Here is an 18,374-nt window from a genome sequence, read left to right as displayed (position 1 = left end):
CTAAGGTGTTTGGTGCAGTATTTATGCTAAAAATTGCAGGACACGTTGTCTTATGTAAACAAAGTCGGAGCTTATGGGCAGGTCTGTCTCACTGTTTATGCTATTGGATAGAGAGCAATCACCGCAGCTGTTCACCCCATGTTAGTGGGCAAATGGACATCTTCAAATCAAAACCCATCCTTAATTTACCGTTGTGACGCAAGGATGTTCCAAACTCCGTTTCAGATGAGACTGACTTCATGACTAGAATTTGCCTATTTACACTTTGTAGTTAATTGTGACACTAGAATAACTGTTTCTGACTAGATGCCACAAAGGGATTTGTTGCTTTTTAAAGGCAGTAGCTCTTTAAATAGCCAAGAGGCAAGATGCAAGACCTTAAGCTCTGCTCTGATCTGTTCTGACTATAAGAAGATATACTGTACAGTACAAACTCTCTGTTGCTCTCGGCACAGTCCACCCCTACCCCTATAACCATGTTTCATCCTTAAAACAGTTTAGGAGGTGTTTGGATAAGCATGTGAGAAAAATGTCCCCTCTTCTCCCCCTCCTGCTCACTCCCCCTAGCTCCAGGCTTCATACACATCCATTAATCACACAGTTTGACATGCAGATGTTTCTGCTTGTTCAGTTTGTGTGTGTGTGTGTGTGTGTGTGTGTGTGCATGTTCTGTTCGTGTGTGTTTTCTAGATGAGCACATCCCAGTATGAATCATTAAACCGCATAATGTTCAACCTGAGCAGGACTGATGTTAGTTAGAGTGTGATACGTATTATATCCTTTTCATACTAAGACGAAAGGTATTGCTGGTATCAAAGCCAAAACTTGTATTTCCGCCAAACAACCTAGTAATAATTTCGGTAAAGTTCTGCCAACAGCTTAGTATGAAATGTACTATGCTCTTAAACTCTTGATGGTTGCTAGGCAGCACCCGTTAACTATCCTGCTGCCAGTTGTAAACTTTGCGAGGCATGTCACTTTCCCAATCTCTTCACATAGCCCACCACTAAGCATGCACTGTTTTCTTAACCACAACTAGATGGATCCATAAAGAATTACTGTGAGGAAAAAATTACTGAATGATTAAAATATTGGAATAAAGTAGGATAATGCAACTGAAGGCATGTATCAAATTGTTGCTTACTGAAACTCCTATTGTCCTTGTAATACATTTGAAGCAATAGCCTACCCGCGTGTGGTCAACTATATAATTTCAGCACTGTTTTGATTGGGACAGCGCCATCGCGCTGCTTAAAGACAAGCATGGGTACTCATCTTGATAAATCAATAAATGTCAGATTTTTATTTTCCCTGAATCTCTGTTTGGATATTGGTTAGGCTACAATTAGGCTGGGGAAATGTTAACTAAGTTGAGTGCTGCCCATGATCATCTTGTCTAGTTGGCTCATTTATTAGAACATTTTGCCATGTTATGGAGTTTAACAAGTGGATTATTTTGCTCTTCACTGGCAGTCGCTTAGCAGCCTAGGCCTACTCATGACCAAAAGCCTGTGACTTCACTGACTTGTCTGATAATCAATCAATGTGATTTTGTTTAACTGAATCTCTGTCTGTATAGGCTATTTAGTTAATTGGTTTCTGGCTGGGCAAATAAGTAGAGGGGGTATAGCTCATCTATTCGTTTTCTCATCTATCACTGATCAGAAACATTTAGCATGCAATAATGTAGCCGAAATCAAGTGTAGGGCTATTATTTAGTTCAATCACACATAGGGAACTCCAAAAACCAGCGGAGGTTGTGAAATATTCGAGACTCGCATGCTTTTGAAAATAGGATTGTTATTATTTTGTATTGGTATCATGATGAAGGTAAGACCCTTCACCTGCTCCCTAACAAAGTGGAGTGAGGGTAGGAAAGAGATGAAACGTGGATCAAAAAAGCATGGGCTTGGGCTCTGTTTCAAAATATATATTTTTTATATAACAGCGGTTCTACACGTTCCTGTGACACAAGTTGTGTGGGGAAAATATTTGTTGCATTTTATTCTGTTATATTCCATTATATTGATCGGGTAGGTGTGTCTTTTCTGTTTAATGAATAAAATAACGAGCTATTGATTTCATTTGGATGGCGCAGCATTGGCTGCACAGTAACATAGGCCTAATTAAACTCAAAATATGCTATTCTATTCTTATGTTTCTTAGGCCCTAACAGGAATTAATAATGGACTTATTTTTTAAGGTGTATATTCTCAATGGATTCTATTAAAATAGAAGCCTGCCCACATCTGCACACCACTACTACCACTCCTCTCCAGCACGGGAGGGATAAAAGGTGTAAGCAGGCAAGAATGTGGTAAAAATAGGCCTGTTTGTAAGGAGGTCATGTAAACATTGCCCAAAATACAGTAAATCCTATGTGAAAGCAGTATTTGATTGTGTTTATATGTGTGTTAGAGTGTGTGTGTATATGTGTGTTAGAGTGTGTGAATGTGTGTTAGTGTGTTTATACTGTATGTGTGTTAGTGTGTGTATATGTGTGTTAGATCGTGTGGATGTGTGTTAGAGTGTGTCTCCTAGCACTCAGAGTTATCTGCTTGGTACTGGATGGAGGATGAGGAAAACCACCAGGCAGCTCCATCCTACACTATGATTACTCTGCCATCGTCTCAGTATGTCTTAATAATCCAAACCTATGTTTACTCTGCTATCGTCTCATTATGTCTTAATAATCCATCCCTATGTTTACTCTGCTATCGTCTCATTATGTCTTAATAATCCATCCCTATGATTACTCTGCTATCGTCTAATTACGTCTTAATAATCCATCCCTTTGATTACTCTGCTATCGTCTAATTATGTCTTAATAATCCATCCCTATGTTTACGCTGCTATCGTCTCATTACGTTTCAATAATACATTCCTGTTTACTCTGCTCTCATCTCGTTACGTTTTAATAATCCATCCCTATGATTAGTCTGCTATTGCATCATTATATCTTAATAAAGGATACTCAGTATAATGCGGCCATATGGTTGCAATCAATCCTACTGTAGTCTGTCCATTCACTGCTTTGGTTTAATGCTGTAGTGTGGTGGAAATCTATGGATCTTTTGTGGTTTTCCCAAGATCTTTCCCAAGACTTCAGTTCAGTGTAAGTTCTTCATCTCTGTAGCAGACAGTGAGTTTGTCATATTTGGTGTAGCCCTTTCCTGCAGTCAAATGACCAAATCGCCCTCTATTGACCTCATAGGTGGAATCTTTCATGATTTCATAATTAATAAACATGTTTTTTTTTGTGTGCAGAAAATCCGGTGTTTCTATTTCAAACGGTTTTGTTATATTTTAGTCTTCTGTGATGTATATAAAGTGTAATATTGGGACGCAAACTCAAAATAATACAATAATACATTTTAACCCTATATCTGACATGGCACACAGGTGTCTTCGTTCTTTAAACCCATAACAGGGGGCCAAAATAAACACAATTACTTTGGGAATAACACGTTTCTTATGTCTTAAAAGGTTTTCTGTCATGTTATATGCTACTAAACAAACTACACTTCAACTGCAACGCTGAATCCAAGCAACTGACCGCTGCGATATTGTGTTCTACATCTAAAAATAACAAATCTCATTTGCCTTGCAATCTCCCATGTGGTGAAATCCATTTAGTAAACCCACGCTCAGATCATATGGAGATCAGCTGAGCACTTTCTGGACCCGCCACTCTACCAGGCGCCTTGTGTGACTTCCTGTGACTGCCGGGGGAAATAGTTTTTAATTTGTGAAAGCGAGTGTCAAATGTCTGAAGCAGCGGGCGCTGTGGAGTGTGGTGTGTTTCCTGGAAGGGCTCTTTTTGACTGGTTGTCTTGTTGCATTAGGATCAGTAGGCTTGATGTGGTCTCAGACAACATTGTCCCTCTCTGCTGCATCTTACTGGGGTTTCAGGGCTAAGGGCAGAGGGGGTTTACCACTAGCTGGACACCATCATAATCTACCCACTCACTCCTTCACTGCTGCTGCAAGCCACAAAGCATAGGTAGTTACTCACTGATAGACATGTTTGCACCGCTAAGATGTCAAGTGAAGCTACTTCATAGGTTCACATTATTGGCCAACTGAAACCATATGCAAAGGTGAAATCGGTGATAATGGGCAATTTTCTATGACAATATAAAGATAGATACATTATGTTTTGTTGGACCTACAGTGAGGGAAAAAAAGTATTTGATCCCCTGCTGATTTCGTACCTTTGCCCACTAACAAAGAAATGGGTCTGGACTGGAGCCGCTGACCGGAGCTGGACTGGGCACCGGTGGAGCGGACTGCTCTGGCTCCGGAGTGGAGCCGCTGACCGGATCTGGACTGGACCCCGGTGGAGCGCACTGCTCTGGCTCCGGAGTGGAGCAGCTGATCGGAGCTGGATCAGGCACCGGTGGAGCGGACTGCTCTGGCTCCGGAGTGGAGCCGCTGACCGGTGCCGGACCAGGCACCGGTGGAACAGGCACGGGCCGTGCCGGACTGGACACACGCACCACTGGCTTGGTGCGAGGGGCAGGAACAGGCTGGGCCGGGCTGGCGACGTGCACCACTGGCTTGGTGCGAGGGGCAGGAACAGGCCGGGCCGGGCTGGCGACGCGCACCACTGGCTTGGTGCGAGGGGCAGGAACAGGCCGGGCCGGGCTGGCGACGCGCACCACTGGCTTGGTGCGAGGGGCAGGAACAGGCCGGGCCGGGCTGGCGACGCGCACCACTGGCTTGGTGCGGAAAGCAGGAACGGGCCGGACCGGACTGGCGACACGCACCACTTCCTTGGTGCGAGGAGCGGGACTGGGTTCCTTTATTAACCCCCGCTCCTTCTGCTGCCTAACCAGCTCCTCTCGCTGTGCCTCTACACTTTCCTTCTCCCTTATAGCCTCCTGTAGCGCCTCCCTCTGACCGAATAACTCCTGCTCCCTCTGAACCAATAGCCCCCGTAACATGGTGGCCTCCTCTCCTAACCTGCAGATCCGCCCTTTAACGGCCTCCTGCTGCCTCGTCGTCCACACCGTGTGCCCCCCCAAAAATGTTTTATTGGGGTTGCCTCTCGGGTCTCCGTCGTCGCACTGTTGGCGCCGTTTCTCCTCTCCTACCTGGGCATCCTCCTTCATCGCCTTCCGGTAACGGACGGCCTCCTCCTCCGTAATTCTCCCCCAACCGAGGAGGACATCAACTAATGTAACCTCCTGTTGAATTCCCGGCGTTTGCTCCTGAACACGCTACTTGGTCCTCGTTTGGTGGGATCTTCTGTCACGTTCGTTTATAGACGGGACGGACCAAGGCGCAGTGTGATATGCGTACATGTTAATTTTTTCCGAATAAACACAATGACGAAACAACAAACGAAACGTGAAGTCCAAGGTACACAAAACAAACATACCTAACACGGAACAAGATCCCACAACCCACTAGTGCCAATAGGCTGCTTTAGCAGTGGTCCCCAATCAGAGACAACGAGCGACAGCTGCCTCTGATTGGGAACCACACCGGCCAACATAGATCTAGACGATCTAGATCTAAACCTAGAAAATACAACATAGAACCTACCACACAGAAAATACACACCCTGACTCAACAAATACGAGTCTCCAGAGTCAGGGTGTGACAATAATTTTAATGGTAGGTTTATTTGAACAGTGAGAGACAGAATAACAACAACAAAATCCAGAAAAATGCATGTTAAAAATGTTATAAATTGATTTGCATTTTAATGAGGGAAATAAATATTTGACCCCCTCTCAATCAGAATGATTTCTGGCTCCCAGGTGTCTTTTATACAGGTAACGAGCTGAGATTAGGAGCAAACTCTTAAAGAGTGCTCCTAATCTCAGTTTGTTACCTGTATAAAATACACCTGTCCACAGAAGCAATCCATCAATCAGATTCCAAACTCTCCACCATGGCCAAGACCAAAAAGCTCTCCAAGGATGTCAGGGACAAGACTGTAGACCTACACAAGGCTTGAATGGGCTACAAGACCATCGCCAAGCAGCTTGGTGAGAAGGTGACAACAGTTGGTGCGATTATTCGCAAATGGAAGAAACACCAAAGAACTGTCAATCTCCCTCGGCCTGGGGCTCCATGCAAGATCTCACCTCGTGGAGTTGCAATGATCATGAGAACGGTGAGGAATCAGCCCAGAACTACACGGGAGGATCTTGTCAATGATCTCAAGGCAGCTGGGACCATAGACACCAAGAAAACAATTGGTAACACACTACGCCGTGAAGGACTGAAATCCTGCAGCGCCCGCAAGGTCCCCCTGCTCAAGAAAGCCATATACATGCCCGTCTGAAGTTTGCCAATGAACATCTGAACGATTCAGAGGAGAACTGGGTGAAAGTGTTGTGGTCAGATGAGACCAAAATCGAGCTCTTTGGCATCAACTCAACTCGGCGTGTTTGGAGGAGGAGGAATGCTGCCTATGACCCCAAGAACACCATCCCCACTGTCAAACATGGAGGTGGAAACATTATGCTTTGGGGGTGTTTTTCTGCTAAGGGGACAGAACAACTTCACCGCATCAAAGGGACGATGGACGGGGCCATGTACCGTCAAATCTTGGGTGAGAACCTCCTTCCCTCAGCCAGGGCATTGAAAATGGGTCGTGGATGGGTATTCCAGCATGACAATGACCCAAAACACACAGCCAAGGCAACAAAGGAGTGGCTCAAGAAGAAGCACATTAAGGTCCTGGAGTGGCCTAGCCAGTCTCCAGACCTTAATCCCATAGAAAATCTGTGGAGGGAGCTGAAGGTTCGAGTTGCCAAACGTCAGCCTCGAAACCTTAATGACTTGGAGAAGATCTGCAAAGAGGAGTGGGACAAAATCCCTCCTGAGATGTGTGCAAATCTGGTGGCCAACTACAAGAAACGTCTGACCTCTGTGATTGCCAACAAGGGTTTTATCACCAACTACTAAGTCATGTTTTGCAGAGGGGTCAAATACTTATTTCCCTCATTAAAATGCAAATCAATTTATAACATTTTTGACATGCGTTTTCTGGATTTTTTTGTTGTTGTTCTGTCTCTCACTGTTCAGATAAACCTACCATTAAAATTATAGACTGATAATGTCTTTGTCAGTGGGCAAACTTACAAAATCAGCAGGGGATCAAATACTTTTTTCCCTCACTGTATAACAACACAAAATAGATCATGACAACTATATCAGAGCACAGCACAGGGTGTTTCCAGTGTTGTCAGGACATCTATTGTAAATGTGAATTAGAAGTGTTCATGTTCTGAATCTCTTTATTAGCTTTATTTCACAGACGTTACTCATGCTGCGGTCACCTTTAATTTAACTCCACTGAACAGGAGCCCAACAGTTGACAGATTCATCATGTTACAATATAGTAGAGAAACATTCTCTGTAGTCCTTAACTTTACTTAACTCTCCATCTTTCGCTTTCTCTGTTTTCTGTCTCTCTTTCACTCTCTATCTATTTTACTTTCTCTGTCTCTCTCTTTCACTCTCTCTCTCTCCATCTCTTGCTGTCTCCTTTCTTCCTCTTTTTCAGCCCTGAGTCCTTGGGTCTCTATTTTCTCCCACCCGGGCGTGAGAGACTACTCCCAACTGACCCTTGACCTGACCAGGAATGAGCTGATAGTGGGTGCAAGGTAAGAATGGATTCCTTCATATATATCTTATCCATTTGTTCATTTATCACTTAAGCAAAACACTCTGCCTGGCGCTGCACTTCGCTGCTGCTGAGAATTCCTCACTTTCTATCATAGACAATGTGGAGATAAAAAATGCAAAAGTGGTAATCATGTTTTAAAGGGGATCTGAACTTCCTGATTTAACCTTGGTTTTAATTATCCTCATCAGGAAATGCAACACAACCAGATTTGGGTCTTGGAGGCGTGTTTTGATGTGGGTGTCTCTTGCGTGTGTGTTCGAACATGGGAAACATTTGTACTTTCACTCTGCCAAAACAGTACACAGTTATAGTCACTCACCCTTCTAGATAATTTGAAACAGTCTAACCAGTTCTTGTGTCTAGAAGTAGCCTAGACTAGCTAGCAAGCTTTCCTTTCTCCAATTAGCTTCAGCCGGTTGGTGTGGGACAGTTGCCAAGTTGGTTTGACTATTGATAGCCTATTTGTGGGGCTAGTTAAGGACCGTCAATAAATTACACAATGGAAATGGGACCATATTTTAATGTTGCACATCTTTTAGTTGTCTCATTAAATGCTTTCAATATTTGTATATGAATTTCTACAATTTAAAGTTGGTTTGAGATTTGTGTCATTGAAATGTAGAGCTATTGACATTTAAATGGTTCACTGTAGCTCAGCTGGTAGAGCACGGCGCTTGTAACGCCAGGGTAGTGGGTTCGATCCCCGGGACCACCCATACACAAAAATGTATGCACGCATGACTGTAAGTCGCTTTGGATAAAAGCGTCTGCTAAGTGGCATATTATTATTATTAAATTATTGTCACATGTACATTGTGTCATTTACTGATGGTCTCTAACTTGCCCCATAGGGATATTAAATGTCAAACCAAATTGACCCTGGGCATTACAATGGCATGCAGCTGCGTATGGAGCGAGATAGCTTCCAAAAGGTTGAACATACGTATCGTTAGGATCGTAAGAAAATCCATCCGTAAATAGTTAGGATCGTAAGAAAAGCCATGCGTGAAGCATGAAACATAAACGTGAAATTTCACCTGTGAACATACAAACACCATGTTATGATTACAGACTAACATTTTAGGCTTGAACAAATATTGTGCTGCAGTTCTGACGTACAATAATACCTTTCAGAGTTTTAGCAGTTTCATCTCACCAACCAAAAAAAGTACACCAAACTGCATGTGAGAAGTGCTACGCGAACAAGCATAACACAGTATAAAAAAAACGGAAGTCAGGGAAACCGGAAAGAGGTATCCTGCACGTTTTCAAGTTAAAAGTCTCCATTCTCTATTAATCCTCAATTGAGTTTACTTCACATTTGGGTAGCTAATGTAATGGATCTGTTTGCCAGCTTAAGTTTAGAGAGCACTAGCTGTATTTTGCCTACAACAGTGAAGTTTCAGTCCGCTAGGTGTATCTCTACAGCATGGGCATATCTCTACAGCATGGGCATATCTCTACAGCATGGGCATATCTCTACAGCATGGGCATATCTCTACAGCATGGGCATATCTCTACAGCGTGGGCATATCTCTACAGCGTGGGCATATCTCTACAGCGTGGGCATATCTCTACAGCGTGGGCATATCTCTACAGCGTGGGCATATCTCTACAGCATGGGCATATCTCTACAGCATGGGCATATCTCTACAGCATGGGCATATCTCTACAGCATGGGCATATCTCTACAGCATGGGCATATCTCTACAGCATGGGCCTATCTCTACAGCATGGGCATATCTCTACAGCATGGGCATATCTCTACAGCATGGGCATATCTCTACAGCATGGGCATATCTCTACAGCATGGGCATATCTCTACAGCATGGGCATATCTCTACAGCGTGGGCATATCTCTACAGCGTGGGCATATCTCTATAGCGTGGGCATATCTCTACAGCGTGGGCATATCTCTACAGCGTGGGCATATCTCTACAGCGTGGGCATATCTCTACAGCGTGGGCATATCTCTACAGCGTGGGCATATCTCTACAGCATGGGCATATCTCTACAGCATGGGCATATCTCTACAGCATGGGCATATCTCTACAGCGTGGGCATATCTCTACAGCGTGGGCATATCTCTACAGCATGGGCATATCTCTACAGCATGGGCATATCTCTACAGCATGGGCATATCTCTACAGCGTGGGCATATCTCTACAGCATGGGCATATCTCTACAGCGTGGGCATATCTCTACAGCGTGGGCATATCTCTACAGCGTGGGCATATCTCTACAGCGTGGGCATATCTCTACAGCATGGGCATATCGCTACAGCATGGGCATATCTCTACAGCATGGGCATATCTCTACAGCGTGGGCATATCTCTACAGCGTGGGCATATCTCTACAGCATGGGCATATCTCTACAGCATGGGCATATCTCTACAGCATGGGCATATCTCTACAGCATGGGCATATCTCTACAGCATGGGCATATCTCTACAGCGTGGGCATATCTCTACAGCATGGGCATATCTCTACAGCATGGGCATATCTCTGGGTGAAGTGGAAATCCCCATGCATGCACCTTATCAAAATATGACATATTCAATATTGCACCATCCCATTCTCTGGGCTCTGTCTGCAATCATAACCAGTAGTATCTACCAGGAATAATGAAACATAGAATAATAATAGATGTTTGGTGAATCATTGCCACTCAAAATATTTTTTTTATAGAATATTTTGATATTTATTTCATCGCTTAAAATCTTGCCAAAGCATATTCTGTATTAGGGGTTAATATGAATTTAAAATAATTTTACATGATTTATATGAATCGGGAGAGGTTAAACGTTGGCTAAGTCTGGTATAAGCTTATTCCCACACTTTAGAATAACTCTGTTGCAGTGGTCTTAGGTAGTCTCCGTATAGGCTATTCCCTTTAGCGCGACACTGCTGCCCAGTTGTAGAGCTGGTGATCTCAATGCAGCACCACAGCACCATGTGCCTTAGTAAAAGCACCCCTCAGCCTCAGAAGATGCCTTTCTGGAGGCATGCAGTCATAGAGTCATTATACCCTAATGTAGGCCTATTTGCCTACTACCCAAATGAAGTGCACAGCATGCATGATGCGTGCAACTCGTCATTCCAACATATTTGAACATTGAATTCATCATTCATTCAGTTCAGTCAGTCAGTTTGTCATCCATTCAGTCATTTGTCTGAGTTGCAATAGGAACTAAATCAAAGAGAATTGAACAGTCTTATCCATTGGTTTATTGAAATACATGTGTGTATTCAAAACTATCTAAATTCTCCAAAGATCTTTAGCCTATCACTTTAAATTTCAATGTTTAATTTAGGCCTATACAAATACAAAATAGGCCTTCAACTTGTAGGCATTGCAATTTAGCCTATCATTTTGGGTAATGGTATCTTGCGGAATAATTGTTTTACTCTATTTGTGTTTTATAACTGTTTGTATTATAGAGCTTCCCTTAAAAAAATACCCTAGCTTTAAATATAGTCTCTAAATAAATGTTAAACAGAATAGTTGAAGAAGCACGTGCAGTGGCTGATAGGGAAAACAGATCTGGCAATAAGAATAGGCTATAGATAGTCTTGACCATTTGGGACCCCTTGGCTATTTCGCTCAGGACAGGTTATAGCCAAGACTTAATCAATATTTAGTTTTGTCTCATTTATTGATATGGATATAGCCTCTGCGTGATGGGGTTGTGCAACGCAAATGGCTATAACAAGCCTACATACCGAGTGGAATTCACTAATATAACAGTCAAAATGCCAAATATAAGGCCTACAGTCCATGCTCCCAAATACTGGAAAAAGTGTGATTCATTAGGTTACATGATCACCACAGTAGCCCCACGCAGCTATAAAAAGAAATTATGCAATTATAAGGCCATTAAATAACACACAATAGCATGGCATATTTAGATAGCGGAATAGGCCTAGCCTAAATCATATTTACATTAGATTTTGCAGGTCAGGCGGTTATTCTAGACAAGGCTATCTTTATCATTCTCACACAAGTCATTTGCTGAAGGCCCAAGCCTATACTACGCCATCTACTGGTGTAACGGAGTTATTGAATGCAGTTCTAAAACAAGCTCTAGACTTTTATTTTGGAAATGAAACCGGAAGCTGCAAAGTAACTCTAATGTCTGGGCTAGAGTTGCTTGATTGACTAGCTAACTTCGACTAGCTAAGTTCGGTTCATGTCCTTTGCAGATGCCACAATACTGACAAAAGGTTGTATGCATAAAAAAGATCTGTAACCGAGAAAAGGGAGATGTGAAGTAAGAATTGAACGTGTAAATGTTCATTCATAGTCGTAACATAGGGTTTGTACGTTTACAGATCTAATTTAACATTTACATTTCAAGCATGGCTTTTTTTATAATCCTAACAATTTACTATACATACATTCAATCTTTTGGCAGCTATCTCACTCCATAGTTGTGCTCTGAATGGATGATTACTTGGGTACTGCCAGCTGTGGGCAGGATTTAAATAAACACAACCCAACTGTTATGGTACCCTTCATTCCGTGAAATACCACTTATACACAAAAAAAAAAAATGTATGCACGCATGACTGTAAGTCGCTTTGGATAAAAACGGCTGCTAAATGGCATATTATTATTATTATTATTATTATTATTATTATTATTATTATTATTATTATTATTATTATTATTATTATTATTATTATTATCTCGCAAATCTCCGTTTTGGATAACAATGACTTTATAACCAAAATTATCCTATTTACACTTTGTAGTCAATTTTGACACTAGAATACATTTTTCTGACTAATATCGATGCCACATACGGTCGTTTTCTACCAGAGAAGTTGTTTATTGCTCTTTAAGTAGTTTGTTGAGGTTTGTTGGATAGGGACTGGTCTGGAATTTGGCAGCTGGACTATTTGAAACAACGACTAGCTCCAGAGAGTTGTTATCTGACTGCAAATAATCAGTTCCCTCAGCTGAACTCGCTGCAGCTGCCAGAAAACGTGTGGCGAGGGGTCATTTGTCATAGCTCTTTTTATTTAGTTTAATAAAATATATTTATGCAAAGCGTTAAAAAGAGGGGCAAAGTGCTGTTTTCTTAGAACGATTTTCCTAATGATTTGTCAACTCACCACAATTTTTCTGTCCTTCACATCCGAGTGCTGCTGCAGGCTCTTTGCGTGTCTTGACCAATCAGATTAAATGGAAAATTGCAGTTCGAGCCAGCCAGGCCAATATTAAACCTTTTTACAACAGATGAATCACTTCATATTGTGTAAGGTCCAGAGTTTTACCTGGTTAGGTTACCAGATCAGGAAAAACTATGGGCCCAGGTATTTTTTTCGCCACACCACTCGGGGACATTTACATTACATTTACGTCATTTAGCAGATGCTCTTATCCAGAGCGACTTACAAATTGGTGCATTCACCACTTTACAATTATTTGGGGGGTGGGGTAAGGGGTGGGGTAGAAGGATTACTTATCCTATCCCAGGTGTTCCTTAAAGAGGTGGGGTTTCAAATATCTCCGGAAGGTGGTGAGTGACTCCGCTGTCCTGGCGTCGTGAGGGAGCTTGTTCCACCATTGGGGTGCCAGAGCAGCGAACAGTTTTGACTGGGCTGAGCGGGAACTGTGCTTCAGCAGAGGTAGGGGAGCCAGCAGGCCAGAGGTGGATGAACGCAATGCCCTCGTTTGGGTGTAGGGACTGATCAGAGCCTGAAGGTACGGAGGTGCCGTTCCCCTCACAGCTCCGTAGGCAAGCACCATGGTCTTGTAGCAGATGCGAGCTTCAACTGGAAGCCAGTGTAGTGTGCGGAGGAGCGGGGTGACGTGAGAGAACTTGGGAAGGTTGAACACCAGACGGGCTGCGGCATTCTGGATGAGTTGTAGGGGTTTAATGGCACAGGCAGGGAGCCCAGCCAACAGCGAGTTGCAGTAATCCAGACGGGGAGATGACAAGTGCCTGGATTAGGACCTGTGCCGCTTCCTGTGTAAGGCAGTGTCGTACTCTCCGAATGTTGTAGAGCATGAACCTACAGGATCGGGTCACCGCCTTGATGTTAGCGGAGAACGACAGGGTGTTGTCCAGGGTCACGCCAAGGCTCTTCGCACTCTGGGAGGAGGACACAACGGAGTTGTCAACCGTGATGGCGAGATCATGGAACGGGCAGTCCTTCCCCGGGAGGAAGAGCAGCTCCGTCTTGCCAAGGTTCAGCTTGAGGTGGTGATCCGTCATCCATACTGATATGTCTGCCAGACATGCAGAGATGCGATTCGCCACCTGGTTATCAGAAGGGGGAACGGAGAAGATTAGTTGTGTGTCGTCTGCGTAGCAATGATAGGAGAGGCCATGTGAGGATATGACAGAGCCAAGTGTCTTGGTGTATAGCGTGAATAGGAGAGGGCCTAGAACTGAGCCCTGGGGGACACCAGTGGTGAGAGCACGTGGTGCGGAGACAGCTTCTCGCCACGCCACTTGGTAGGAAGCGACCGGTCAGGTAGGACGCAATCCAAGAGTGAGCCGCGCCGGAGATGCCCAGCTCAGAGAGGGTGGAGAGGAGGATCTGATGGTTCACAGTATCAAAGGCAGCAGACAGGTCTAGAAGGACAAGAGCAGAGGAGAGAGAGTTAGCTTTAGCAGTGCAGAGAGCCTCCATGACACAGAGAAGAGCAGTCTCAGTTGAATGACCAGTCTTGAAACCTGACTGGTTTGGATCAAGAAGGTCATTCTGAGAGAGATAGCAAGAGAGTTGGCTAAAGACGGCACGCTCAATAGTTTTGGAGAGAAAAGAAAGAAGGGATACTGGTCTGTAGTTGTTGACATCAGAGGGATCGAGTGTTGGTTTTTTGAGAAGGGGTGAACTCTTGCTCTCTTGAAGACGGAAGGGACATAGCCAGCGGTCAAGGATGAGTTGATCAGCGAGGTGAGGTAAGGTAAGGGAGAAGGTCACCAGAGAAGGTCTGGAGAAGAGAGGAGGGGATAGGGTCAAGCGGGCAGGTTGTTGGGCGGCCGGCCGTCACAAGTCGCAAGATTTTATCTGGAGAGAGAGGGGAGAAAGAAGTCAAAGCATAGGGTAGGGCAGTGTGAGCAGGACCAGCAGTGTCATTTGACTTAACAAACGAGGATCGGATGTCGTCAACCTTCTTTTCAAAATGGTTGACGAAGTCATCCACAGAGAGGGAGAAGGGGGGGCGAGGGGGAGGAGGATTCAGCAGGGAGGAGAAGGTGGCAAAGAGCTTCCTAGGGTTAGAGGCAGATGCTTGGAATTTAGAGTGGTAGAAAGTGGCCTTAGCAGCAGAAATAGATGAAGAAAATGTAGAGAGGAGGGAGTGAAAAGATGCCAGGTCCGCAGGGAGTCTAGTTTTCCTCCATTTCCGCTCGGCTGCCCGGAGCCCTGTTCTGTGAGCTCGCAATGAGTCATCAAGCCACGGAGATGGAGGGGAGGACCGAGCCGGCCGGGAGGATAGGGGACATAAAGAGTCAAAGGATGCAGAAAGGGAGGAGAGGAGAATTGAGGAGGCAGAATCAGGAGATTGGAGGGAGAAGGATGAGCAGAGGGAAGAGATGATAGGATGGAAGAGGAGAGAGTAGCGGGAGAGAGAGAGCGAAGGTTGCGATGGCGCATTACCATCTGAGTAGGGGCAGAGTGAGTAGTGTTGGAGGAGAGCGAGAGAGAAAAGGATACAAAGTAATGGTCGGAGACATGGAGGGGAGTTGCAGTGAGATTAGTAGAAGAACAGGACAGGACCTGTGGTGCTAGCTCTGACTCACTGTAACAGAAAACACATATAACTGCCATGCAAACTAAATGTTTATTAACTGTTTATTAACTGTTTATAACTGTTTATAACTGTTATTTCCTCTCTCTGTCATTTCTACACAGAAACTTCCTCTTCAGATTGAGTCTCAACAATGTGTCTCTCATCCAGGTAAGATAAGTCCACCTCCCACCTCCTCTCTTCTCTTGCTGCTGCGTGTGTGTGTGCGCGTGTGTGCGCGTGCGCATGTGCATGTGTAGTCCAGTGGCAGGGTTAGGGAGTAACTGATTACATGTAATCTGATTACAAAAAACCTCTAACTGTAATCAGTTATGCCATCAAAAATATTGTACTCAGATTACAGATACTTTTAAATTCCGAAAGGATGTTTGCGAAAAAGTACATTATGACACCTTTCTGTTTCTCAATGACATTCAAATTCAGCATTCAAAAAAGGCGCAAGTTTAAGTTAGTTCCACCTGAACGAGTCTGACCACAAGTCAGAGGCCACTATGATGACACACCAAATGCATTTGATGGATCCTTTTTGTCGTCTTCTAATGCCTCTTAAAGGGTAACACTCAAACCCAATTTCAGCCTTTGCCCTTACCCCTTCAAATTTTCGAAACATGCATTTAGGTGAGAAGTAGTGGGTGGGGGGAATTGCTCATTAATATTAATTTGGGGTGGGTAAAGATAGTTGTACCTGATCACAACACTTTCTCACTAAAATACAGTCCACTATCAAGCTCTGATAATAAAATGATGTGCATCGTAAGCAAATATGGCTCTGGACAGTTAGCTCACAGTGGTAAGGCACTTAGTTGCAGACATCTATTGCCACTTGCGGTGTAAATTTGAATCCCCCATGGGGCGCAAAATAAATGTGGACTCACATTTATTGCAGTATTGTCTTGGGAAGAAAAGTGCAATCATCACCTTGAAAATGAAGATTAATTCAATCCAACTCACATTGCAGTATTTACACAGTAGCTCTTTTTCCAATGGTCAAATCAACTCACAGATTGGTCTTGAATACTGTATAAAAACCTACAACTACTACCAGAGTGACCCCTCTCCTAGTTATACAGTGCCTTGCAAAAGTATTCATCCCCCTTGGCGTTTTTCCTATTTTGTTGCATTACAACCTGTAATTGAAATAGATTTTTATTTGGATTTCATGTAATGGACATACACAAAATAGTCCAAATTGGTGAAGTGAAATGAAAAAAATTACTTGTTTCAAAGAATTCTAAAAAATAAATAACAGAAAAGTGGTGCGTGCATATGTATTCACCCCCTTTGCTATGAAGCCCATAAATAAGATCTGGTGCAATCAATTACCTTCAGAAGTCACATAATTAGTTAAATAAAGTCCACCTGTGTGCAATCTAAGTGTCACATGATCTGTCACATGATCTCAGTATATATACACCTGTTCTGAAAGGCCCCAGAGTCTGCAACACAACTAAGCAAGGGGCACCACCAAGCAAGCGGCACCATGAAGACCAAGGAGCTCTCCAAACAGGTCAGGGACAAAGTTGTGGAGAAGTACAGATCAGGGTTGGGTTATAAAAAATATCAGAAACTTTGAACATCCCACGGAGCACCATTAAACCCATTATTAAAAAATTGAAAGAATATGGCACCACAACAAACCTGCCAAGCGAGGGCCGCCCACCAAAACTCACAGACCAAGCAAGGAGGGCATTAATCAGAGAGGCAACAAAGAGACCAAAGATAACCCTGAAGGAGCTGCAAAGCTCCACAGCGGAGATTGGAGTATCCGTCCATAGGACCACTTTAACACCTACACTCCACAGAGCGGGGCTTTACGGAAGAGTGAAAAAAGCCATTGCTTAAAGAAAAAAATAAGCAAACACGTTTGGTGTTCGCCAAAAGGCATGTGGGAGACTCCCCAAACATATGGAAGAAGGTACTCTGGTCAGATGAGACTAAAATTGAGCTTTTTGGCCATCAAGGAAAACGCTATGTCTGGCGCAAACACAACACTTCTCATCACCCGAGAACACCATCCCCACAGTGAAGCATGGTGGTGGCAGCATCATGCTGTGGGGATGTTTTTCATCGGCAGGGACTGGGAAACTGGTCAGAATTGAAGGAATGATGGATGGCGCTAAATACAGGGAAATTCTTGAGGGAAACCTGTTTCAGTCTTCCAGAGATTTGAGACTGGGACGGAGGTTCACCTTCCAGCAGGACAATGACCCTAAGGATACTGCTAAGTTCGACTGGGGTTTATATATAAATGCCTGGAGCATTTCAATTTTGGAGAATCTCTTATAAAATGGGTCAAAATCATGTATAGTAACCCTAGGTGTAAAATAGTAAATAATGGCTATTTCTCCGAAAGTTTTAAACTGTCAAGAGGAGTGAAACAAGGTTGTCCACTTTCGGCATATCTATTTATTGTGGCCACCGAGATGTTAGCTATTAAAATCAGATCCAATAATAATATCAGAGGATTAGAAATCCAGGGCTTAAAAACAAAGGTGTCATTGTATGCTGATGATTCAAGTTTTCTTTTAAATCCACAACTAGAATCACTCCACAGCCTCATAGAGGATGTAGATACATTTTCTAACCTCTCTGGATTACAACCCAATTATGACAAATGTACTATATTACGTATTGGATCACTTAAAAATACAATTTTTACATGACCATGTAGTTTACCAATAAAATGGTCTGATGGTGATGTGGATATACTCGGAATACATATCCCAAAGGAAATAAAAAATCTCACTTCAATAAATTTTAATAGAAAGTTATCAAAAATAGATAAGATCTTACTACCATGGAAAGGAAAATACCTGTCAATTTGTGGAAAAATCACCCTGATTAACTCTGTAGTATTATCCCAGTTTACCTATTTGCTTATGGTCTTGCCTACGCCTAGCGAACAGTTTTTTAATTATATGAGAAAAAAATATTCAATTTTATTTGGAACGGCAAGCC

At 43.4% G+C, this 18,374-nt stretch overlaps 1 protein-coding gene across 4 annotated transcripts in view; it reads left to right on the top strand.

Annotated features, from left to right (window-relative positions):
* Positions 1–18,374, top strand: part of LOC121555194 (semaphorin-5B) — a 300,942-nt gene that overhangs the window by 116,879 nt on the left and 165,689 nt on the right. For all 4 annotated transcript variants that reach the window (XM_041869034.2, XM_041869033.2, XM_041869032.2 and 1 more), the window contains exons 4-5: positions 7,526–7,625; positions 15,521–15,566. In XM_041869034.2, coding sequence (XP_041724968.2) covers positions 7,526–7,625; positions 15,521–15,566 — 146 coding nt within the window. The remainder of the gene's footprint in view (positions 1–7,525; positions 7,626–15,520; positions 15,567–18,374) is intronic.

This window comes from Coregonus clupeaformis, chromosome 40, assembly GCF_020615455.1.
Source record: "Coregonus clupeaformis isolate EN_2021a chromosome 40, ASM2061545v1, whole genome shotgun sequence".
Taxonomy (NCBI): Eukaryota; Metazoa; Chordata; class Actinopteri; order Salmoniformes; family Salmonidae; genus Coregonus; species Coregonus clupeaformis.
Note: the sequence above shows the minus strand (reverse complement) of the source record. Positions and strands in the feature narration are given on the sequence as shown.